General features: G+C 41.2%; 1 protein-coding gene across 2 annotated transcripts; it reads right to left on the reverse strand.

Annotated features, from left to right (window-relative positions):
- Positions 1 to 960: 960 nt before the first annotated feature.
- INPP1 (inositol polyphosphate-1-phosphatase) lies at positions 961 to 25,295 on the reverse strand. Of its 2 annotated transcripts, XM_028510788.2 has the most exons (6): positions 24,808 to 25,295; positions 11,134 to 11,399; positions 8,768 to 8,828; positions 5,941 to 6,141; positions 3,286 to 3,460; positions 961 to 1,782 (listed from the first exon to the last, which is right to left on the reverse strand). In XM_028510788.2, the coding sequence occupies exons 2-6, from the start codon at positions 11,335 to 11,337 to the stop codon at positions 1,218 to 1,220; spliced, it is 1,206 nt and encodes a 401-aa protein (XP_028366589.1). In that variant the 5' UTR covers positions 11,338 to 11,399; positions 24,808 to 25,295; the 3' UTR covers positions 961 to 1,217. The 2 variants fall into 2 exon arrangements, with proteins under 2 accessions (XP_028366589.1, XP_035879063.1); XM_036023170.1 differs by lacking the exon at positions 24,808 to 25,295 and having other exon boundaries at positions 11,134 to 12,892.
- Between the last annotated feature and the right edge of the window lie 1,593 nt (positions 25,296 to 26,888).

Consider the following 26,888-nt stretch of genomic DNA (forward strand, 5'->3'; position numbering starts at 1 on the left):
AATGGTCAAAAAAAAGATGCTGCAGGAATATACTTTGGCCCCCAGAGGGCGCAGGGTGGGAAGAAGTCGGAGCTGAGCTTTGACGCCTCTAGATGGCAGCACTACCCCCTTCCCAGGCAGGGCTGCTGAAGACAATAGGAAGTGGTCAAAGACATTCAGTAAGGGGTGCTAGAAGACGCAGGGACTGTATATGTTTAACTCGACCTGTTTTGTTTTTTTTTTCAAGCTCCATTTCCAGTTTTTTCTTAAGAAAATATCGCTTGTCATCTTAGATACCAAGTAGCTAATTCATTTCTAAAAGGGTGTTGTCCTGAGGTGAGCATAAAGAAGGCTGCCGTGGGTCATCCAGTGTGTGGCAGGGTGAGTCGAGGCTGTTCTCCCACTTTGTCCAGGACTGTGTGCTATGCTACCGGGTATGTGTGTGTGGGCGAGGAGCGGGGAGAAGACTTGCAACTCCCAAGACCTGGATTCCTCAAGGGACTCTACTTCTGGTTTTTGAAGTGTCATACCTATGCAAAAATTGCAGAAACCTCTACTCTGTCTCCTTCTATCTTTAACTACCAAGATGGATTGTGCATGGAGAGTGTTAGAGAGAATTAGAGAGGACAGGTGTGTGTGTGTGTGTGTGTAAGAGCATTACAGTATGTGTATGTGTGAAAGAGGGTGTGAGAGTATGTGAGTATGTGTGTGTGGTGAGAGTGAGGTGGTAGCAGGAGGCTCCCAGCTTTAATTCCTATAGCAAACACAAGGATACTGTTGAAAGTGTATGAACTTGGCTAAATGATGCATCAAATTCACAGTTCTAAATGTTCCGCCAAAGGCTGAAGCTGCAGACTTTCCCTCAAAGACAGGAAACAAAACACAAGCACAACTCCCTCTTGTACTCTTCCTATTTCAGAAGCATTTGATTTATCACAGATGTGTAGAGGAGTTTTACTAACTGGGCAGGTTTTCTTCCTCTTTCTTCGATAGGTTAATGAAATGTTTCAAGCAACACTGATAGCACAATATTCACTATAAGAATTTCACACATCTATTGTTGCATGAATGTCATTTATTTATTGAAATAAACATTATTATGAACACATAATGGAAAAATGCTCCTCAAAAGAGGAAGGAGAATGTTGACCATCAATAGGACAAAGCTATCTTCAAACAATAGAGATGTAGGACAGTTTCACAGTTTGGTTTATAATTACAGCAAGGAAAAGGTTCATCTATGTGTGTGTATCTGCAGGTGCAAGGTTTTGGATGAAGAGGCTCAGGAATGTCTCCAGCTGCTTGCGTGATCTGTATGCAATCAGTCCTCCCCTGTTGGCCCAGCGATCCACTCCGCTAGTATTTTCGTTTTCCACGTGGTACACCAGCTGCGGCAAATCAAGCCCCGTTTCTAGATTTCTAGCCAAGCATTCTTTGAAGTCTACCATTCCCCCGCCCATGGCCCTGAGTATGGCATGAGCAGCACAAGAGTCCCACTTGAACGTGGTATCTTCTGAAAAGATATAAAAGTCCACAAGGCCTTGGACAACACACAGGCTCTTATAACCAGCCCCAGCTGCCCGGAATATGTGGTCTCCACATACACGAGACAATGCAGCTTTGATGGCCGCCTTTTCACTTGTACTAATGACAGCTGAAAAATGGTGAGAGAATTCAGCCTCAGAGCTGGTGTTTTCAGTCAGCTGCCGGCGAGGTTCACCGTTTCTTTGAGAGATGGGAGGCGGATGTGAATGGATGTTGGTTCCCATGTAAGAGAGGCCCCAGTAGCACTGTCCTTTCCACCTGTGGAAGAGAACTTTCAGTTTGTGGAGGTAGGTTATCGCATTTGTTTTTTATTAGTCATTTTGCTTTCCAACTTCATGATATGAAAAAAATATTTAATGTAACATATCTCAGTGCCCTTAAGCCTAGACTTAGTTATCAAGTAGCTAATGCATTTCTAAAAGTTACTTTGCATGCAGCTATCTGTGCAGTTGCAAATTAGAAATGCTTTCAGTGTCACAGCACCATCACATCAGTCCAGGTGACGCTGAAATATTTGTGGGATTTCTGGGCCTCTGGGAACACAGCAAAATTTCATTGCCACTTTTGGCATTTAAAGTTTCCTAGAGAAAAGAAGATGAACAGATAGATAATCTGTTTTTTCAATCTGCAAGTTGTTTACAATCCTCATGAGTTGTTTTTTTTTTTTTTCACTTGGTAACTCCTTTTCATTGTCTTATTCACAAGCTCCACTTCGGCTTTAACACCAGGAAAGATGGACTAATCTTTGGCAACAAATATAATAGTGGCACCGGTCATTTCTCAATGTTTGATTTACTGTGCATGTTTAGTAACTTACCCTATTTACAGAGGAGGAAGCTGAGGCTTAGAGAATGTAAGAATCTAAGTATTACTCCAGGATCTGTGCCACTATTTCACCAACTAATTCTATGCCATGATTCTGTCTGCATCCAGTCCCAATTCTTTTTAATTTCTTAATGACCTTTTAAAGATAACATACATTTTCGGTTTGAAAGAAGGCAGGGGAAGAGGAAAAATGTCAAAATTCCAGAGGCGTAGTTTATGACTATTAAAGAACAAACAATTCTTAGTTGCCTAAAGTAGCTCAAAGTTCAGTAGAAACTACGTAGTCCCATACAAATAGAATGGTAAGACCTATGTCAGTGAAAACTCTGAAACCACAGGAGAAGGGCTGCTTGCTTCCACCTGGACTCTGCCATGCCCTGGAGTCAATCCCAAAGCACAGGCCGTGGATCGGAGGCAACTGGCCGCCCTCCGTGCCCAGCACAGGAGTCCACGGAAGGGCGACGAGGGAGGAGGCTGGCCGTTTATGAGGACAGCACCCAACAGTCGGGTTCTAATCTGCCCATTTTGTTTTGAATTTCTTCTAAAAGTGTGTAAAAGTTCCACTGGCTGTGTAGTGACAGCAGTTTTCTTATCCCAAATGTATTAGAACACAGTGTTACCACTGCTCTAATACTCTGGTTTTGAATGGGTTCTAGGCACAGGGAACAGGATTGCTACATTCCAGCGAAACAATGATTTCTCCAAGATACTATTTCTTTTAAAAGTTCCTACCAGCATGCTCTTAGCCCCAAATAAAATATGCCAATAAAATGAGTCCAAATAAAAGAACTTTAACTCAAACACGCAAACTTTTAGTAGGAACACTCCCAAGATATCAAGTCATAGGGATGTCACGTGGAGTGGTAATCTTGACATGAAGCAAAGCTGAGGGTGAATTCTAAAAACCATCACATTCCTAAAGTGTTCATCTTTTACCTGAGGGTGTTTAGGTCGCGTGATACGAAAGGTTGGTTGATGACTCCCATCAGGGGCACCCCTGTGTGTATGTCGTAGACACCAATTAGAATGGTGACACACTGAAGGCCACTGGGGAAGATTCCATGGTTGGATTCAGTGTCAGCAGAACCCTTTATATATTGGTAAGTTGAATCTGCAGATGAAGCAAATTTGTTTGGATTCAGGTAACGACTATTGAGAAAATAGTGAATGTATCTATAAACTCTGCCCTATGTCATTTCCTTCTAATTTACTAACTACTGTTGTCTGAATGTTTGTGCCCCCCACCCCAAGTTCTAACCCCCAAAATGGATGGTATCAGTAAGTGGGGCTATTGGTGGTGTTTAGTCATGAAGGTGGAACCCTCATGACTGGGATCAGTGCCCATACAGGAGGCTCCAGGGAGGTCCCTAGCACCTTCTACTGTGTGCGGACATGGCGAGGTACTGGACGTGAACTAGGAACTCAGCACTCCCCTAACCATGCTGGTGCCCTGATCTTGGGCTTCCAGCCTCCAGAACTGTGAGGAACACATTTCTGTTGTTTATGGGCTACCTGGTCCATGGCATTTTGTCATAGCAGCCCGAACGGACTAAGACAGTCACCATTTGTTTTTTATCTCTGGGTGTCACTTGTTATTTGACCTCTTGTACTCCACTTTTAAGCTACTTGTGTTTGATTTTCCTGATTATACAGGAGGAACTCGAAGGGAGTCTATGGTTCCTGTGGCATCTAGCATAGCACCGTGTATCTAATAAGCACTCAAATATTCAGGCTTTAGGACAACTGGTGAGATTTTTAGCTCAGGACAACTGGTGAGATTTTTTTAGAGCTCTTGCTAATCATGGGACAAGCCCAATGTGGATGAAAAAGGCTCCTTACAGGAATCTGTTTGGGATGAAATTACATTTTTTTTTGGTCACTCAAATTAGGAGGAAAGAAACAATTGTGGTAGCACAAAAGGAAAAAAAAATTAATGGGGCTCATGTGAAAAAGAAGCTGAGGAGCTAGGTTTCTTTCGAGAGATGGTGCGTGCCAGCAGGCGACTGCCAGCATCGAGTGAGGAGACGCCCAGTAGAGGATGTGCTGGGCCAAAGGTCGAGAGGGCCAGCTCACAGAGTCAGTTCAGGATAGAACCAAGAAATGGGAGATCCCTGTCCTCAGAAATCTTAACTGACGCTGATGCTTTAAGTGATCAAAAATGTGGGAAAGAGTCTTAGTCTTCACTTGTAACCTATTGGCTGAATGTTCTAGTGGGTTGGCCAAAAAGTTCATTTCTTTTCCATACGGTGGCTGTATTAGCACTTAGCTGTCTTTAACTTCATTTGAAACAATTTTGTTAGATTGTATTGTGACAGCTGTCATATCAGTGTGCGTTTTAAAAACAAAATTGGTGAATTTTTGTGCCATTTTAATATTTAAGATGGAAGAAGATACACAACATTTTTGGCATATTATGCTGTGTTATTTCAAGACATGTAAAGACACAATGGAAATGCAAAAAAAGATTTGTACAGAGTATGGAGAAGGTGCTGTGACTGATCGAACATGTCAAAAGTAGTTTGTGAAGTTTCTCAGTACTGTTGACATTTTGGCCAAATAATGCTTTGCTGTGGGGCTGTCTTAAGCATTGAAAGAGGTTTAGCAGCACCCCTGACCTCTACCCACTAGAAGCCAATAGCAGGAGATAGCTGATATGCTCAAAATATTCAAATAAATTGTTATTGTTGAAAATGAAAAATGTCTTTTAGTTTACAAAAAAAACTAGATGGACTTTTTGGCCAACCCAGTGTAATTCTACATGATTGAAGGCCCTTCTCTAGCACTGTGTAAGGTGCTTGTAGCGTGGAGAGTGTGGAGGAGTTTGCTGCACAGTGCAATGAATGGTGCCAGTTGTGCTGGGTGGAATAGGCCAGGCAGGTGGGAAAGGAACAAAGGAACTTCTGAAAATCGATACCTAGGGCATTGTATTTACAGCATCTTTGAGATGAGGCCTACACTTTTAAAATGCTGAGCTACAGATTTTGGTTTTATCACAATCATGACCAAAAAAAATAAGTAATGGGTGAAGTTTATACAGGACTTACAAACCACTGCTCACGAATCCTATTTAGCTGTGCTTTGTTTGGCCTGTACAGTGGTTTTGATTGCTTGTTTAATTGAATTAGTAGGCAGCACTTTAAAAAATGGAGATACCTTACTTAATAACCTGAATTTTAGTTTCTCTTTGAAAATCTGAAGATCTGGTGTGTGCTCTCATGTGGCAAATATCTGCTGAAGCTGAGTGCTCTTTAATTGGCACGTGTGCTCAGTTAGGTCCAGCTGCTGTCTCGTCATTCTTCTCTCAAAGTTAGCAGCCTGGCCCCTGAAGTCTTTGAAAGATGAGTTCATTCAACTTTGTGGCACAGATGCCACAAACACATATGTTATTTATATGTTACAGATACACATCTGTTTATAACAGCACATCATAACATACACATCTCTTAATTTATCACTTTAAACATTTAAAATTATTTTAACTTCCAGGAGAGTTAAACTACATTCAATTTTTATTTTTCTAAGCCTCCCCACCCCAAAAGGATTATTGATAAGGACAAATGAATAAAAGCAAAAACACTATCCTCTACTAACCTATGGGATCCACCCAAATTCCCAAAGTGTCCTGTGGAATGGTGATCTCTATTGCATCCAGAGTTGGGTCAGTGAGGGCCACATCCTGATGAACAACCTTGGCTAATGCTTCAGATGCCGACTTGTTCCCATTTAGGACCTTGCTAAGAAGCTCTACTGTTTCTTCCTCTGTTGAACACAGTCTCAAGATAATCTTTTCTCCTAGAATAGAGACAAACTAAAAGTCATTAATTTTAAGAGTTGCAGGGGAGAAAGAAACATGGGGTTCAGGGGGCTGCAAACGCTGTGCACTTAGATTGAGTGAAAGCAACCATCCATATCAGTGGTTCCTAACCTGGCTAAATGCCAGGGTCACACTGGGGTGGGGGGTCATGAAGTCACAGATGCCTAGTGGTCACCCATGCACTTAATGTGAATAGTGAGGGATGGCTTCCAGGAATTAAACTTTCTCCCCAGAAAAATGCCTGCAGGGGCATATGTGTACAATTTTGTATGCAGTTGAAGGGGCCCCATGGACCAGTTAAGAACCCCTGAATCCTGAGTCCTTTTGACTTTGTAATGTACATAGGTTACCTGGTTGTGCTTAAATATGTTATTGCAAAGAATGGTACTTTTGTCAGCACTTCAGAGTGCTTCTACCTCTTCTATGATGCTGTTTTTAATGAAAAATGTTTATGCTCAGTAAAGTACTAAGATGAAGTATACTAATCTTTAAATGTAGTAAAACTGTATGGCTCTGAATGGCATACATAGAATAGCTCTCCTCTGTGAAACACTGGAAATCAGAACGTAAGCCCAGTTGTTTCTCTGAGTGAAACCACAATTTACCAAGTTCAGGTGCTTTGCCATCACTTTAAACATGCTTCTTAGCCCCTTGGTTAATGTGGTTTCCAGCTCCTGACAAAAGTGAGGAAAGAGGCTGGCAAAAATAAGCCAGTTAATAGCAACAAAAAATGACAGCAACGGAGAACATAAACTTTTAAATATTAAGGAAACATGGCACCTCGGGGATTTTTAGGAATATAGACAAACTCTCCTAGCGGCCCGAGGCATTCCAAGGACCTGCAGCGTCTGCACAGCCTGGGAGCTTGCTGGAAATTAAGAACTTCGTACAAGTTGGTGGGCACAAAACAGTCACGGGGATGTAAAACGCTGTGCAGGGAGCAGAGTGAATAATATGTCCACAGCCATGCATGGTGCCAGGCGGGCACTGGGGTGTCAGGGAGACGCTTGGTGAAGCACATGATTGTCTAAGTGCTTTCTCCTGGAACCTGCCTGACACCTGACACTAATGTAGAAGGATACTGAGTGTAAATTATAACTGAAAAATAAAATTTAGAGTTCTTTGAAAAATAAGACAGAAATTTAGAACTTCAGGCCTCGTGGCAGACCTACAAAATCCTGAGGTGACTGACATGATCACTAAAGTTTGGGAAGCACCGTATAAATCTGTTACAGTGAAGCAGCCAGAATCACTCACTTAAACTCAGTCCTGTTAAATTCAAATTAAATTTGAGTATTAAAATTGAGGAATAATAATACTGGTCACTGCCACTTATTAAGCCTTTACTCTGGGCTCAGTAAAGTCTTGGGATCATTCAGAGGAGCAAGTCATCTCACATCACGCCTTTGCTTAAAACTCTCTAGTGAATTTGCATCATGTTAGAAGAAAATCCAAACTTTTTCCTACAGCCTTCCATGATCCTGTCTCACCCAACAGTCCTCCCCCTTCTCCACATGTCAGCCCCTCCAACATGCTAAGCCCATCATCTCCTTCAGTTCTCAGGAAAATGGATGTGGAATGCCTTTTTGCCCCTATAATTCTAGATAAGTAAAATATTAAAATACAGTAGCTGTTTATGAAGTGGTCACACATGGGATTTTAAGTGTAGGGTTTGTTATAGATTAGTCATGGGTTTGTTTTTTAACCTTCAGAAGTTTAAATGGGATTTTCCTTCCTTCAGTGTGTCACAGAACTAATTGCATCTTACATAGCCCATGCAGAGACAAAAATTTTTTCCAGAGTTAATCCAAAAATTAGTTTTTCATTTGTAAATGTACCCCTAGATGTTTAACTTTGTGTCACAGGAAAGTGTTTAGAGTTCACTATTTTAATCTCCCACCATTAAGCAAACAAAAAGCTCAAACTAAAAATAATTTATTTCTCTGAAAAGAATCAGATGGTGATTTTGATATATTTTTCTCTATACCACAGGGAATGTGCAGATCCATCAAAGGAGAATCTGGCACACAGGAAGCTAATTAAATAAGGCTTAAAACCTGGTATTAAAAGGAACATTTTTATTTAGTCCAACCCCCTTTCAAGAGGTTTGCAAACAGAGAGAAGTGACGTGATTTGCTCAAGATCACACAGGATTTAGGAACAAGGTGTCCTCTACATTCTCAGCCAAGTGCACGACTCCCCAGCGGGGCCACAGATAGGTTCAAACCTCGGACCTAACACTGTCTGCACAGTTGTGTAGATGTCCATCTTTCTGGGGCATCTGACGTCCCTTAGGTTCCCAAAGGATTGTGCAAGTTTTTGAAAGCTTAAGTCATACATTATTTAAATACTACAGATTTATATCTAAAATAATCCATGTGGCTTTGTTAAGTAACTCTAAGATATCGTATTTCCCTAAGTTAAATGACCTGGTATTCTGGGGCCATTCTGAGGTATTCTGAATAAAGTCTAACATTCCAATATTAATATATTGTCATTTACATGAAAGGCTTCCAAACATCCACTGAGTTTATAATGTAAATTGAAAATCAGAGTAGAAAATGTTAATTAAGATACAAAAATACATTAAGATTCTATACTTACCCAAATCATTAGTAAACTCATTGGATTCTTCTCCAAAAATTTTTTTTCCCAAGCCTGGAAACTGAATAATTCAGAGCATGACAACAAACCAAAACAATAACAATAAAAAAATAAAACCTATATACATGTTCAATTCTGAATAGATTTCCATTTTGTATTTCAAATTACTGTAAATAGCACAATTAGATCTCAAATTTAGAAATTTACAATTGCAGAAATCAATCTAAGCATAAAAAAATGAAATCAGCTTGGTTCAGCACTTAGTTTTCTAGTATTTTCCTGCTCCTTTGCCCTTACAAAAAGTCCAAATCGTGGTAGAAGTCTTGTTTCCTTATGTCCTGTTGAGTTTGCAGATGTATTTCTGGCAACTCCTATCTACTTAAGGACCATAGAGTTAGAATGTTTTCAAAGGAAATATTTTAATTGTTGCTTTTAAATAGCACCCTACTGGCTTACACAGGTTAATATTATTCATCAAGTATATAAAATTATTACTTGAGACTGGACAGAAAGGATAAGCAAATAACATTACATTTTTGTTTTCAGGTGTGTTTTCTGCACCTGTTGGAAGTATCATTCACCTTCGGGGTAGGAAGGTGATGTAGCAAAAAAGCGGAGGGAAATATTTTACTGAGCAATAATGTATGCATCAATATAGAATGAAAAAAATCTTCTCTCATCTTTGTATAACCAGAAAGCATTCAGATATATTTTGCTTCTGACTTTCTCTACAGTAAAGATAATTTTTCTCAAAATATGTGCTGAATTATAGTATGTGTGATGTTCTCAGGGAACAAGGAAGGAAATGCTTTAAATATTTGAACTCAGTCATTCACAGGTGGCCAATAGCTTTAATAATGCCTGCAACCCCTTGTTATTTGTTCAGTTTTGAAGAACAGCGCAAGTCAACAGGGCCCGAGGCTCAGTTCCCAGGGCTGCTTCTAGGCCTGTTTCCAAAGTGCCAGATGTCAGTCATGAAACAAAGGTATTCCATATAGCCAAAACTGAACATCACCTGTTTGTTCATAATTCTTGGCATGTACCTCATCAATGAACAATCACCTGAACTTGTTATAGTGCTCTGGGGCAAGTATTAACCCATAAAAATGAATGTTGATGCCTTTCTAATCCAGTTGCTCAACAGTCCCTTGCAACCAATTCTCTTGATCACTATCAAAAGAAACTTGCTTCATTTAGTGTACTGTAGCCAAACAATAGAGAGCATGAAAAAGTATAGTTGGTAGAGATTTCAAAGGGTCATTTATTCTTTCTTCTTGCCTGTGGTCAAGTATTTACTTAAATGATTTTAAATTATTCCTAATATTTTGAGAATTTGACAGAATACTATTCCAATATTTTATAATACCTTCTGTCATAAAGTTCTATCCTCCTGAATCTAGAATATATACATATAATTAGTAGATCATATAAAAAGCCATCTAGTGTTGCAAAGAGTACAGACTCTGGAGCCAGGTGGCCTGTGTTCAAAACTGGCCTTGCCATTGGCTTGCTGTGTAACCTCAGGCAAGTTGCTTAATCTCTCTGTGCCAGTCTTTTTCCACTCATTAATTAATATAACATTTTATTCTTCATAAAATTGTTATGAGTTAAAAGTTAAATAAGCCTTTAGAACAGTGCCTGATAATACTAAGCATTTATAAGTGTCTATTTTGATAATTATTTATTATTACTATTTATGAATACAGTTTCCCCCAATTAGCTTAAGGTACCTAGAATCACAATCATTGTTAGTTATAAACAATATTTTTCTGCCAAAATAAAGGGGGAGTTTAAGTCTACAAGCCCATGACCAAGGCAATAATTAGATACATGAATATGTCAAAAAGATGGGACTTAACATATCAACATTTTTTAAAAGTTATGAAATAACTTTCAGTGATAAAATAACTAATAGTTGTCATGACTACTGAAATAAATATGTGCTGTGCACACACATGCACACAGAAGGAAAACATCCTAACAATATATACCAAAATGTAGCTGCGGTTTTCTCTAGTGGTGAGATGAAGAGGATTCTTATATTTGCTGATATTCCATAGAATATGTACTATTTATTTAAAAGAAGCTCAATATAAAGTTCTATTCTAAAATGTTTCTATTTATTAGACTTGAGTGATTTTTATTTCATTATTTGCTTTTCTGTATTTTTAAATTTTTCTGCATTGAGCATTTTAGTATATTGTAGTCAAAACAAGGGGGGCGGGGAACAGTTGTTTGTTTATTTGAATCCAAGGTGTTTGTATTCTGAAGGGGGTGGGGGGAAGAAAAGACATGCTATTCTAACAGAGAACAGAAGCCACAAGGGCAAATATTTTGTAATTACCTTGGCTGTGACCTTTTCTTACCTTGTTCTCCATATTCTGTTTTATAACTTCCTGTACCAGTACATCAGCCAGGGTCTTGAAATCAACTGTGAACTTCTTGTTCTTTTCTCCTTCTTTCTTTTCTTCTATCAGCAGCTGGAAGAGAGCTTCCTGCTGCCTGCATGCCCGGGCAATGTTGGCAGCTTTCTCAGAGACGTGGAGCAGCTCCCGGAGGATATCTGACATTTCTGAACCTTGCTTTTCAGTGGCAGCTGTGGGTGGAATCAGCACCTACCCTCTGCTGTCAGCTGGAAAAATACAAGAATTCGAATGAGAAAGCAGTTCAGAGTGATGTCTGTCAGCCTGGTCAGTGTGGCTGCACTGCTCGTGTAGAGTGAGGCGGAAGTGGGCTTCCAGCTGTTTGAATGGACAACAGTGCAATAACTGATAAATAGCAATGTAAGAACGAACTGTTTCGTGCACTCACAGCTGTGAACCTACTTTTGCTCCACCCTGTATATCACAGTCACATCCTCAGCGTGGAAGAGCAGATATCATCTAAAATGTAAAACAAAATATTTATAGTCTCAAAAATCCATTAGGCCAAAGAATGGACTTCTAGGCATTTATACTTATAAATCCCTGGACAGACAGGTGAACACACAAGCATGACGTTAAAAGGAAAGTCAAATTCTTGTAATGACCTTAGAATGATCACACAAGCTTAGGAGTGGTCTTCCTTTCACCCCATGGGGGAAGTTGGAGAGGATTTATCCTATGAGTTCTGGGGCAACTTCCTAAAATACTAAGCACCTGTAAGCCCTGTAGTGTTCCGCAAGACTGAGGCAACTCTTGGGCTCGGAACCCAAGCAATCTCCCAGCCACCTTCCCCACCCCATAAAAAAGCCCCACTGTCTGTGCTGCTCTTCTAGTCAGAAAAAGTTTAAGTAATAAAGTGAAGTGAAACATGCAATTTGTTGGGACTTGAGAAGTTCTGGCTTCTAAGAGATATGCTATCACACCTTGATATCCTATTGGGTAATTAGGAGAGAAACAGTTCTCATTTTTCAATAGTAGCTACATTTTCTTGAAAGCTTTAATAATTGCTCTCTCATGATTGTGAGAATCATGTTGGAGATTATCAGTCCTGTCTTAAAGTCAAGAAAACTAGAGCTTAGGGAGGTGAAGTAACTTCTGGTTTACACAAGAACATAGTCTCAGCAGCAGCCCGTGTTCTTTATTATCATAATAAACACTGAACTTCTTTTTTAAAAAGTTCCTGAATAGATATTACAAGGCTGAGAAATAGTACCACATAAAGCAGTCAATGCAATGAAGTTAATTGTGAAGTGTCATAGCTGGTTTAAATGAAACAAATTGCTATGAAAATATGCTATTTTCTTGAGATTATGGGTCAATCGCCATGAGAAAATACGTCCAACCTCAACAGTAATAAAAGGAAAGGAATAAAGCCATGAGACACCCTCTTTCTCTATTAAATAGACAAGGCTGTTTTGAAGCTAGCATGCGTTCTCAGAAAAGGTGTAGAAAGCTGTTGCTGACCTCTGCTAATGGCTGTGCCCACCAGTGGGTTTCCAGAGAGTGATTTGAGAAAAATGTGTCAAGTGCCTTAGAGATGTCACTACTTTTGTAGCTAGAAACCCCAGTCCTGCCTTAATTTCTGTTAAGAAAGTCAGAGTTAAAATATTTATGTGCAAGAAGGATTAATATTATTTACAATAGCAAAATATTGAAAATAATCTTAAACATTGGTGAAATGTAAGATAAGATAGACTACTATGTGGTCATTGAGCTCATGTTTTTGAAGAATACTTAATATGGAAATATATTAATGCTATAATGTTAAATGGAAAAGCAACCTGTGAATATATATATATATATATATATATATAAAATAAACCAGTCCCAAGAGTATAAATTCACTAACTTCGATAATTTTGATTTTCGTTCTGAGATTATTCAAAGCAAAGGGAAAAGAATCAATGAGCTAATAGTTACCTTAATAGCTTTTTATCTTAAAAGCAGCATGAACATTTTAAGGAGTCCAATTTGAAAGTTTTCTAGATAAACACTATAAGCATTATCTATTTTACTCACCTTTGTTAAAACCAATTCATTTTTTTCCTAAAAGAAACACCATTGGGTAACCTAAGAAACTCTTTCTACAGTGCCCTGAGAACACTCAAGGGGGTGACTCACACAGCTACAAATTCCAGGAACCACCCCACCCATTCTCTCACCCAGCAGCTTGACCACTGGGGAAGAAATGCCTGCTTTGACCTGCAGTCCTGGTGCAACCAAGCACACCGGGGCTTGGTCACGTGGCACCTTGTCACATCACCCAATGATTAGTGGTGAAGGAAATAGGTTTATATTGACAGATTCCAACCTGGGGGTGGGGGCTGAGAGCCCTCCTGCTACAAGCCCTGCTCTCCCTCCAGAACAGGCACTTCCCTTGCTCCCCAAAAGGCTATAAGCCAAAACCACGCCTGGATGTTGCCCATATCCTTATCTGTTCCTAAGCTGGTCCCACAAACAGATCTCCATCCCCTCTAGAATGTGCACTTGGGTTTCAGAGTCGCTCTGAACCTCTGAACCTCTTTCAGCAGCTCTCTCCTTCAGGATTTGGGGTACCTTGTTCTCAGCTTCCTGCAGTGGTTCAGGAAAACATGTGCCATGTTACACTGGATCATGGTGAGTCCAGGGAGAGCACATGTCCTATGAGCGTGGCTTCTCCTTACGTCCTTCAGAGACACAGAAGAAGTTCCTCACTACAGACAGCACGGCTTCTCCTCGTGGAGGACTCTCTCCCTTACACACTGGACCTCATGGCAGAACAGACCCCTTCTCTTTCAGCCCATCCTCATTTTAAATGCTTGGACCAGAACTTCCTACATGACCTCATAACTGGCCCCTCCTATGAAGTGCCATTTTTGCCAGTTCCCCTGTATCTTCTGCCTTCTTTTGGCCGCCAACTTGAATCAGGGCTAGAGTTCCCAGTGACTTCCGAGGTGGGCATATGCCCCCTGCTCCTCGGGCAGGCATTATATAAGCTCTCCCCCAACCCCATGTCACCAGTCCCCATGCTGTCAGAGTCATATACACCTTTGGCCTTGGGAGGCAGACCTCTTCCTTCAAGCAAGGCATAGCTATTGACTTGCCATTGTTATGTCAAGTATCCTATCCACTGTATCATCTACCTCCCCCTTCCTCCAGTCAAGGTTGTGGGGGGTTTTCTCTTATTTTCAGGGGACTCCCACTCTGTACCCTGTTACACTGATACACAGATTTTAGGAATTTGTTGTAACACAATAGTCAGGGTTTTCAGTTCCAAAGTAATCCCAGAGTTCAACCTTAATCACTATTTACTCTGACACTAAGCAACAATATTATACTTGGTCAAATTCCTGCTTGGCTGCCCACAGTCAGTTTGAGACTAGGTCTTCTCCAGCCATGCTATGCCCTCGTCCTGTAAGAACCCAGCACTTCTTCAGCTTTTTACCTTTCTCTGGGTCCCAGCCCTGTAAAAAACAAATCATTTATAGCTCTTAGCATCTACATGCAAAGCTTTCCAATTAATTTGCCTCGTTAGCCTGCTACTTTCTGACTAAATGGACCATTTTCTCCAAACAACCACCATTCTTTGCGCTTCTCTGTAAACTGCTTCTTTATACTGTGTATCTCTCCATCTGTCCTCAACTCAATTTACTCAGGCAAGCCAGAACCCTGAGGGGAGTAGTGAGCAATTCACCCTCCCCTTGAATGACACAACTTGAGATTGTCTACAGAGAAACTGAGGACTACATCCAGTACAGAATTTCTTCAGGCTTAGCAGCAGCTCTTATTAATACTTGTGGAAATTATCTTTTAGATGATTTTTTAAAGATTTTATTATTTTTAGAGAGAGGGGAAGGGAAGGCGAGAGGGAGGGAGAGGGAAAGAAACATCGATGAGAGACAGAAACATCAATTGGTTGACTCTCTTAAGTGCCCCATCTGGGCACTGACCCCCCGAGCCAGGCACGTGCTCTGACCAGGAATGGAGCCAGCCACCTTCCACTTTGTGGAATGGCACCCAACCAACGGAGCCACACCAGCCAGGGCCTTTTAGATGATTTTTAAAAGCAATCTTACACCTCATTATTGACCTAAATTTTATTTAAACATCTCAAATACCTTAGAATGAAAATTATAGGAACTCATGATTAGTAAGTTATGACATTTACCATAATTTAATAGCTTTGAATACAAAAGAATTCCTTTTGATTAGTATTTTTTAATGGAGGTACTCAGAATTACCCAATGTGACTATTTAAAAGACAGATTCCTGGGCTCCATCTCAACTTAGTGAATCAATGTTGGGATACAGGGCCCAGAAATCCATATTTTTGTCATCCTCTAGATGACAGATTTAATAGCTAATGTTCTTCAGGTTGCTTGTGCTCATTAAACACTATACTGGCAATTTTTAGGGGGGTTGGGGGAGTGTGGCACCTGGTGGCAGATATCTTGGTGAAACCACGTAGGTCCAGCGGTTCTATCACTTATCTATGTGTAGAAACAGGACCAAGTTAAAATAAGAAGAGCTAACATTTATTAGCTACTTACTATATCCTTCTAAGAACTTTACATATATTAACCCATTTAATTCTCGAGCAACCCTATGAAAAAGGCACTAATCTCTCCATTGCATAGATCGAGAAACCAAGGCACAGGAGGTTATATGATTTGCCCAAAGTCACACAGCTAGGCAGTGGCTGGGGCAAGATTCTAGCCCAGGCAAACTGGCAGAAGCCCACTCTGTTAGCCAGTACTTCGGCCAATAAAATTATTTCGTAAACTACTAACAGTTAACTAAGGGAAGAAATGAGTAATTATTGGACAAGTAATCATAAACTTATTATTATAAGGTACCTTATATAGCAAAGAGTAGAGAACACATGCCTAATAGCTGTTACTAGTTTGACTATTATAAATCACTATTTAATGGACACCTTATTTCCTTCTCGCAGAAGAACCTTCGCCCCAGCTGATCCTCAGCCCTACTGCAAACCTTCTTTGCTGGACAGTAAAAGCGCACCCATCCTCTTCTACTGATGCCTCACAGGCTGTTAAGACATCAGTGGTGAGAGAGGGGCTCAACTCGGGCCCAATTTCTAATTCCTCCTGTATTAGTTCCTAGAACTGCCATAACAAAATACCAACTGGGTAGCTTAAACAGCAGAAATTTAAGTCCCACAGATTGGGAGGCCAGAAGTTCAGGACCAAGGTGTGGGTAGGTTTGGTTTCTCCTGAAGCCTCCCTCATTGGCTTGCAGATGGTCACCTTCCCTTTTGCCCTTCACACCCCTGTGTACCTCCCTCTTCTTATAAACACACCAGTCAGGTTGGATTAGGGCTCTATCATGTGGCCACTTTTAACCTTAATTACTTCCTTAAAGGCTCATCTCCAGATACAGTCACATTCTCAAGTATTGGGGGATAGGCTTTCACCATACAAATTCTAGGGAATGCACTTCTCCTAACAGAGAGACCTTGATAATCTTCGCAAATGCTAACACAACCTACTCCTTTGTATTTTTTCCAGCGAAACAGTAAAAATGGGGTAGGGCTCTCTTTCCCACTCATGTGGTCAGTAAGTTTAACTGTGTGAGGCAATCTTTCCCACATGGAATTATTTACCAGCCAAATCATTAAAGGTGCCATGAACATTAAAATAAGATCTCATAAGCCTTACTTTGTAGCAATGTATTCCAAATCACAGTTGAGCAGAGTAGGTTTAAAGAAGTTATATTCCTCACTATCTTGGACTAAAATGTGTATCTATCACAATGTCAGATATAAACAGTCTCTTTAGTGTTTGTGGGATTTTCATATCCAGTTGGAGAAATATTGACTACATTGAAGGAGGTCAGTTAAAAACGAGGAGGAAAGGTGCTTAAGACTTCCCGGAAGCCCAAATCTCTCTACAATGATAAAACTATTTTAATTTCTGACCATTTCATCATCTCATCAGAACACCAGAAGTTTAAAAATCACCTCTGAATAACTTACACATACTTTAGATGTGATAAACAGTAGAGTGGGAAAGACATAGGCTTTGGAATCAGACAAACCTGGGTTCAAATCCTGGCTCTGCCATTGACTAGCTGTGTGCCATCAGGTAATTTACTTCCCCTCTCTGAGCCTCTTTCCTCATCTGTAATAGGAAGGCAGCACAGACCATGCAGAGACATTAAGAAGATCAAATGAGGTATTTCTGGAAAAGGATCCAGCACACAGCCTTGCATGTAGCAGATAACAAGTAACACATATGACTATTAAACACAACTTCACAGAAACCCCAGTTACGTGTTTTTATTTGAGAAAACAAGAGGCAACAGCTTTATACGGGTCACTGAAATCCTTTCTGAATATTTACTAGTCCATTAAATCCAAAAGGCTGGGACCTAATTGTGATTCTCGGAACGACCCAGAATAAAGTTCCTTTATGCCGGCCAGATCTGATTACTTCAGTTTCTGGGCGTCTGGGTGGAAACTTGGCTCCTGGAAGCTGCAAGACTACTCTGGCTCCATGGTAGGCCACCTGTGGATGGCTCTGGAAGGTCGTTATGCCGTTAAGGTGATATTTTGTCAAGAAATTTTGTGGAGATTCTAGGGCCAGAGGTGGTGGGTGAAGAGCCTGGTTGTTCCAGAAGCTGGCTGTGCCCTTTCGTTGCTCACAGTGACAGAAGCGTGACGGCACAGATAAGTGCCCTCAACAAACTAGGGCTGCTCTCTAATGAACAGGCAAGTGGGTCAAAGCATTTCCGTTCACATTCCCTTCTTCCTGAAGATAATCCACTGCTTCTACAGAGCCCACATTTTTGCCCCTTAAACAGTGACTCCACTCACCCTCCACCCTCCCGCCCCCTCACTATTCATTCACATCCTGAATTCAGTCTTCCACTCATTCTCTAAGGCAGGGGTGTCAAACTCATTTTCACCAGGGGCCACATCAGCCTTGCAGTTGCCTTCAAAGGGCCAAGTGTAATTTTAGGACTGTATAAATGTAACTATTCCTTAACTTAAGTGAGAGCTCGGTGCTGCTGTCAGGTAGAAACAAGGTGCTGGGCTGGATAAAACAAGGTGGAGGGCTGGATTTGGCCTGTGGGCCTTGTGTTTGCCACCTGTGCTCTAGGGAGTGGCCATTTGAAGCTACAGTACCACTGTATGGTGGCACTGCCTGACATCATTGTTGAGGGAAAAGGCCGGACTTCCATAAAATACCTGGGTGTTTAACAAGAAGGTATTTACGGTGACCTCTCTCCAGGGGGTGCAGCTGTCCTGGAGTCTCAGGTGGGCACATGCTGAGGTGTTGGCCCAAGGCTCCATTTAGCTCACACTACCATTGCAGGGTAAACACAGACCTTGGTCCCCTCCCCTTTTGCTCCAGTACTTAGGGCTGCTTTAGGCAGTGGTCCCCAACCTTATTAGCACCAGGGACCAGTTTTGTGGGAGGCAAGCTCAGATGGTGATGTGAGCGATGGGGAATGGGATGAAGCTTCACTCTCTGGCCTGCCACTCACCCGCTGTGCAGCCCAGGTCCTAACATGTCATGGGACTAGTACTGGTGCATGGCGGGGTGTTGCAGACCCCTGCTTTAGGGAGTAGTTTACAGAATGCAGACAGCCAGGCTGAAAGGAAGGGGAACATAAGTGGGAACATATAATGTATGTCAGGGGCTCAGTTTGTTCAACTTCTGGAGCAACCAGGGACAAATGAAGTGCAACGTGGTAACAGTAGCTTCCCATGAATCAACGTGAGATGCTTGTCTGCTCACCTGGTTACCTAGGCCAGAGGGAAATTGTGTCATAATCATTACTGGGGACTTACAAATACTATCTTTTAGCTCATTGGAAACAAAATTGTCCTTCTAGTATATAAGCTTTGTTCAACTTTCAGATATTTGACTGTCAAACATTTCCCAGAATCCATTAAATAGTACAGTATGGGACTGCCTGTATCTTTTTGGTGTTACTTTACTTTGATCTGTGTGATATTGCTGTCATCACTCCATAGCCTCTGATTAAAGTTAGCACTTTAGTAGCTGATTTCTCACTATCTGTCCATTTACTCTCACACTCTGTAGAGACCATTAATTGGCACATGCTCTTCCTTCTGGTCAACTGGCCTGCCTCCTGCTTTCTCTACCTAATGTCTACTCACCTTCTCAGAATCAGTTCAAGGGCGAGAAACTTGAATAGATATTTCATAAACAAGGATGTTTAAATGACCAATAAACATATGGAAAGATAGCCTGCCTCATTAGTAATCAGGAAAATGCAACTTGAAGTCACAACAAGATACCAATGTGATACTGGAAAATTTCAAGTTTGGGTAAGGATACACTGCTGGTGTGAATAAAACTGGTACAACCATTTTGGAAAACCATTTGTAATTTGTTGAATATAAGCAAAACCTATGATCCAGCAATTTCCCTTGTGGATATATACCTGATAGAAATTGATTCACATATGCATTAAAAAAACAAGTGCAGGATATTTATGAGCAGCATAATTTGCAGTGACATAATGCTAGAAATAACGCAAATAACCATCAGTAATAAAATGGAATTAACTGTGGCATAGTCACATAAGAAAATACTATACAGCAGGGAAAATGAAACAATTACTGCTATAGGTGACAACACGGAAGAACCTCACACACAAAAAAATACTGTCGAGTAAAATAAATGTGCTGTGCAATTTAATTTATTTGATGCTCAAAAACAGTCAAACTAACTTAAGGTGTTAGAAGTAACAGTGGCGGTTACCCTTGGAGAAGAAGGAAAGGCTACTGACGGGGCATATGAAGGGGGTTCAGGCACTGATAATACAGGGTGGGGCAAGAGGAGGTTTACAGTTGTTCTTATGGAAAATGAATAATGCAACAATAAACCCCGTTTCGCATGCTCACAACTGTAAACCTTCTTTTGCCCCACTGTGTCTTCTGGATCTGAATGATGGTTACATGGGTGGGTTGATTGTGTAAATTCATCAAGCTGTATACATTGAGGACTTACATACTTTTCTGTACATAGTTTTAATTCAATAAAAAAATTTTTAAAGAGAGCATTTGTGTGTGTGCGCCTGTATGGGCATGCATGTGTGTGCATGTGCTTGCATGCCTGGAGAGTCAGTTCAGCAGCTGGCTCACCTGGGAGCCATTCCTGACCCTTCTTCCCTCGGGGCTCCTGGGCCCTGGGAGCATGGAGGCAGGCCAGATCTCTGTCCCAGCTCTCCAACACAGTCCATGTTAGTTTGCTTATTTACACTTTGTCTGGCAAGAGGTTTAAATGTGTGTGGGTTCTCCAGACTCTTAGCACATACCTCAGAGGTGCTCAAACTTGGCTAATGAATTTCTTCTTAGCTTTGTAAATACAGAATTCATCATCATATTATTTACTATACTTGGATTTTTATCAGCATTACTCAGGTGATGTTAAGCATGTGGCCTCATATTTATATAAAAGTCTACATATATTCTGCAGATGACTAGCAACTGAATCACATTTTTTTAAAAGCACAATTCAGATTCTGAAATTATGCTCTGTCATCTAGGGGTGACCTATCTTTTTTTAAAGATTTTATTTATTTTCAGTTGGGGAAAATGAAGAAGAAAGGGAGAAAGAGTGGGAAAGAAACACTGATCATTGCCTCTTGCACACCCTCAAACTGGGGACCTGGTCTGCAACCCAGGCATATAGCCTGACAGGGAGTTGAACCAATGGCCCTTCAGTTCACAGGCTGGCACTCAACCCACCGAGCCACACCAGCCAGGGTTAGAGGTGATCTATCTTGACAAGATTAATTTGGTTGATTAAAATAGTAAGTTTAATTTAGTTTTGTTAGAAAGGACATTAAATATGGAATATATAAATCCACTAAATCCACCCATTTAACCTTAATATTCCTCCATCCCCCCTTCCTAACATTCAAATAGTATTGACATACATGCAGTGTCTAAGCTGATCAGGCTACCTCACCCTAGCTCTGTTAAGGCTACTAATGGACCACATTAGCCCACATTTTTGCTCACTGATGCTATGCAGAGAAGTAGACCACAAAGATGTCTTCTGTTCTCAAAGGCTGCTCTGGTAGATTATAAATGTGAGCTTATGCTAAAGCAGTGTTTTCCAAATTAGTGGGATTACGAATTAATTGGAATGCTTGTTAAAGACATCATTTTTTGTGTTGGTTTTTTTTTTTTTTTTTGACTTTTTCCCTGGAGATATTGATTTAGTAGATCTGGGTTGAAATACAGGGAATGTCTTCTGAAATTTTAAGGAACCCCAGGTACAACAGTTAGCTGTCTCTCGGTCACTTAGGAGCAGAACAGAGAACCATATACCTACTGCAGCTAAGAATGCTAGCCTTGGTCAGCTAAGGGTCAATTTGTATTGTCATTTTCATAGCAAAAATTAAGTGCCGGAGAAAGGTTAAGTTGATACACATAATAAGAATTCTGCACTAGCATAATACTTGTATAAGGTATACATTTCAAAGACTTCCCAGAACCCATTTGAAAATTATAAAAAAGTATTCCACTTAAAAATACTTTTAAGTCCTGGCTGGTATGGCTCAGTGGGTTGGGCATTGTCCTGCAGACTGAAAGGTCGCAGGTTTGATTCTGGTCAGGGCACATGCCTGGGTTGTGGGCCAGGTCCCCAGTTGGGGGTGTGCAAGAGGCAACCAATTGATGTTTCTCTTGCACATTGATGTTTCTCTCCTTCTCTTTCTCCCTCCCTTCTCCTCTTTCTAAAAAATAAATAAATAAAATTTTAAAAAATAAAAGTAAAAATATACTTTTAAATTTGATAGTGACACTTTTTATCTTCTCCATAGTTAGTAACATATTCATTAAATGGAAACACTTTATTTAGATAGTTTTCTATCTGCTATGCTCCAACTATATGCTTAAACTTAGTATGCTAAGAGATGTTTTTAGAACAACCATGGTGTCACAAATGAATCCTGAAATCACATAGAATAAAAAAAAAAAACCAGATTCAGCATAACCTCTTAACTATAGGAAAGAATATTGTTAAAAATACAAATTTAATATAATTTAAGGCAGAAAGAAAAGACACACATGTGTGGTTTGTAAGAAGAGTCTTTCACATTGAATATTGTTTATAGTTTTAATCACTGTTAGCCAGGTTCTAGAATCTTATTCATCCTTGAGTCCATTTTGATTTTTTTTAATAGAAAATATATAGGAATGCTAACAGATTATGTCAGGTATTCATTCCAGCAACAGTTATTTTTCCACTTGTGTGTGGCAATGTTGCCTTTTTTGTTTATTTTGGTCTGTTCTTTTAAAATGTTATTATTTTGGCCTACATTAATTTTTTTTCCCATCCTCATCCATGGACATGCTTATTGATTTTAGAGAGGGGAAAGGAGGGACAGAAACATCAATGTGAGAGAGGAACATTGATAGGTTACCTCTTGCAAACACCCCAACCGGGTATAGAACCCACAACCCAGGAATGTGTCCTGACTGGGAATTGAGCCCGCGACCTTTCAGTTTATAGGATGACGCACCAACCAACTGAGCCATACCTGCCAGGACAAGTATCCTCATTCCCTTAGGGGTTTTGATTCAGGAGTTCCCAAGCTGCAACCTGGGAGTCTTTTTAAGCTGCTATTATCTACCACCAGGTAAATTTTAAAATTAGGTAAGATTGGGAAACACAGCTGCACACTAATCATGAGAGGGAAGCAAAGTGCTGTCAACTCTGCTTTTATTTCTAAATTCTAAACCAAAAACCAAAAAATCAAGAGAGAGTTTTATTAGCTTCATCACAAAATTCAAAATACAGCATGGTGTAAAAGTAGGCTTACACTTGTATGGAAAATAATAAATAATAAATGTTTCATGTACTCATAACTGTAAACCTATTTTTGCCCCATCCTGTATTTTAACAAGAACATTTATAAAGATACACATCCAGAAAAAGTTCTCACGTAGACCATCCTCATCTTTAATAAAAGAAGGTACATATTTTTATTAACCACTTTATTTAACATAATTATCTTTTAGGCAATTTATCTACAAGATGAAATTAAGTAAGATATTTTCTAATTGTTATCGGAGCCAGAACTACTATAAAAGGGGAAATATTTATATAATAAATAAGTTTATAACTTTTTCCCAAAGGCCATATATGTCAAATGAGGCATATTCACTTTTTTTTTCCAGGCCTACCCCAAGTATAGCTTTAATTAAATCTGTAATAAGATACTTCACATTAAATAGCATGAGACCAAGATGCAATTTCCAAGCAAGTGGTGATTTAGCCCAAAAGCTTGAAAAAAAATGGCAGCTTATTCTATGCAAGAAGTAAAGCATAACTTTATGCACCTTACATAATCCTCTTCATGACTAAGAATTGACTTCAAGAGTAGTATAAAAATTGACAAAAGCTTAAAAGTAAAGTAGATTCTAAATTAAAACGCAGACAAATATTTGCATTGAAAAAATAAATTCTTCCATTGCCTTTACTTTCCCGATAGTCCCTATTTTAAAAAGTAAAAATGAGGTCATCGGCCCATATCAATTCAGTGGATTATATTCACCATTAGACTATTGTCACACTGAGCAAGGATGATCCTTATCAATTTCTTTGGTTTCAAAGCTAGGCATCACAAAAAGGGGGCCAAAAAATGTTTTATTCAACATATGGGATGCACTTAAATGGAACACCCCTATAGCCGCAACCCACTGTCCTTCTGAAGTGAAATGGCATTCACACAGTAGGCAAACGCTTAGTTATTCCACTTTAAAACCAGCTTTAAAATTAACTTTAATGCCCTGGCAGGGTAGCTCAGTTGGTTAGAGTGTGGGGGTCCATATGCAAACATCAGGGTTCCAGCTCCTGTCAGGGCACGTGAAAGAATCAACCAATGAACGCACAAATAAGTGGAACAACAAATTGATCTCTGTCTCTGCCTGTCTCTCTCTCAAATCAATTAAAATAAAATAAGCTTTAAAAACTGGAAATCTCTAAGATATACTCCTTGGTTGTTTATGTGTATTCCTCATGGATATATTAAATAATCTAGGGACTTTCCTGCTCTCTGTATCTAACAGTAAACATGATTTGGCCAAACCCACGTTAAATATTTTCTCCCACCTACTACTCTGGCCACACCAATTATGCACATCTCACAAAACCGCCTTTCATAATGCAGAGAATTAAAAGCAAGGAGACACAGACTTTTCTAAGTATAGTCCCATCGTGCTTATTTTATACCCATCTAATGGTCTAGTGGGTCAGTAGCGGCAGCCAGGAGAGTTGAACACTCAGAAGCATCTCCCAAAGCAAAATCCAGGGGCGCTTGACAGCTACGCCATCTACCTGTTGAACCTAAGCCACTGCCCTCAACAACTGTCAGATCAGCTTCGACCCAGAAATGCTGATGATGACTTTAAAAAAAGAAAGTTGTTTGCCACCCTTTCTTCCCACTGTCTGCTCCTTTCGGGTTGTCGCTGCACAGCCCAGGGAGCCGCGGGACCCGCGATCTCCTCCGACCGGCTGGCTGCAGCAGCAGCGCAGGAGGGCCGGCCCGTGGCAGCTTCAGGACAGCGGACCGAGGTCATCACAGGCCGGGCGGAGAGGCAGGCAGCCCTCTAGGCCCAGATTTACTCACCTGTGGTCCCGAGAGGCGAATTGGGACGTGCTGTTCACCCGGACCCTGACGCAGACCCGAGGAGGAGGGAGTTGTGGCACCGGGGCGAGGGGCGGGGGCGCAGGGAGGAAATCGTATTACCTACGGGATGCGGAGCCCAGAAGGAGGCTGCAGCCTTTCCCTCTAGAAACGGAAGAGGCGGGGGAGGAGGAGGAGGGGAATGCGGAGAAAGAGGAGGCGACCTGGCGCGGGAGGCTAGCCGAGGGGCGCCAGGCGTCTGGCCGCAGGCAGGGGCAGAGAACGCGGCGGCGGAGGGGAAGGCGCAGCCGGTGGCGCGCCGCCTCCCTGGGCCCTGGCTCGCTGACCTCCGCATCCGCCCGGCCGCCTCCCCCGGGACCGCTGCGTGGAACCGCTGGTGACGCCTGAGTCTCCCCGGGCGGGCGAGGGCATCCCACGCCCGCAGGAGCCAGGCGTCTACGACGTCACAAGTGAAGCGGGGACAACTCAGAGGGGAGTGCCAGGAAGAAAAGGGCTCCACGGTCACCTAATCCACCTAATCCCCTGTTTCTTTGTTCTTGTAGCTGCCCATAAATTCCATTTTAAAAATCCTCCTTCATTCTTCTGTACCCTTTGCGGGGGCGGGTATGGGTTTGAAAGAGAGTTGGCCGCTGTGAAGATGGACTTCCTGCCCGAGGCAATCAGGTCCCATTGTTCTAATAGAAATGTCAAGCGTGCCGGTTGTTCTTCAAACACAGCAGTGTCCCCTGCGTGCTTGCCTTATATATACGGTGTGGGCCTAGTGTCACCTTGAAGTAAGTAGGCCACGGGTAGGAAGTCTTCTCTCCAACCCTTTAAACGGTGGTACTCAGTATGCTTTAAAGGTGGTTTTAAACAGTGAGTGAGGCTAGGAATGAGTGACGATGATAGGGTGGGTGAGGAGCAGCAGAAGTTTTCGGTAAAAGGGGCCCGGCAGCCAGCCCAGCAGGTTGATTGTTGACTAGGAGTGCACCGGCCTTGTAAAGCAGTGATTCACACACCCACCTCGTGGCACACCCAGGAAATGGTAAGGTCTGAAAGGCGCAAACTGGGGTAAACAGAAGAGGCTGCTGTGCAGGAGTGATTGGGCCCTCCCACCCGGGGTGCTGAGAAGAGCAGTATCTACCGTCTGTAACTCCTTCCTTGGCATAAAATTGGAAAGCTTTGTTTAAAGTTCCAGCTGGCAGGTTTTCTTTACCTGCACTTTCCAAAAGCCCCCAAGACTGCCTCCTGAACTGTCAACATTTGGTCCTCTGAGCAGTGAGGAACCACCAAGACAGAAGCCTGGGGCAATAATGGACTTGTCACACCACAGGAAATGGTGCTTGAAACTTCACATTTCCCAAGCCAAAGTCATCTGTCTGCTTCCAGGCTGCTTGTGTGGTCTCTAACTTGGGACTCCGCCACCTCTTCTGCCCCTCCCCCATCTCATTGCCAAGCTTTCACTCACAAGCAAGTCGATTCTTTCTTCTGAGTCATTGTTTATTAATTCGTTTAATAATCATATCTATGATGACAAAATAATAAAGTGTAAAGGTGAAAAAAGAAATAGTTTAAATATGATATTTAGAAATAAAGAGGCAAATATCAGAAGAGTTAGAAAGTAAAAGAATTTGCCCCTAGAGCTCTAGCAGGATTTGGGGAGGGGAGCATGAAGCACTAGGCTGCTACTTTTGTGACACAGCAATATGATTAACGTTCTGAATCTAGTCCATTTTCCACTTTGTTACCACAGAGCTCATCCAACATCACATGTTTCAGTGGGGTTCTTGCTTGCATGAAAGCTTTCTTTGGCTCCAATCTCTGGTAATACCAAGACCTAGCTCCGAGGCCTGGACTTCAAGGCCATCTCCCTCTCCCAACTGTCAACCTTGCCCCTCACACTTGACACCCCATTTTACCACACCACATCTAGTTTCTTAAATGCACAAACTTGCTTCATAACTTTCTACCTTTATATGTGTTATTTCTTTTGCCTGGAATATTCCCTACTGCTATAGTAATAGCTAATGGCATTAGGCTAAGTGCTTTTTGTGTTTTATATATAGCTGTACATTCTTCCATCA

Source organism: Phyllostomus discolor, chromosome 4, assembly GCF_004126475.2.
Source record: "Phyllostomus discolor isolate MPI-MPIP mPhyDis1 chromosome 4, mPhyDis1.pri.v3, whole genome shotgun sequence".
Lineage (NCBI taxonomy): Eukaryota > Metazoa > Chordata > Mammalia > Chiroptera > Phyllostomidae > Phyllostomus > Phyllostomus discolor.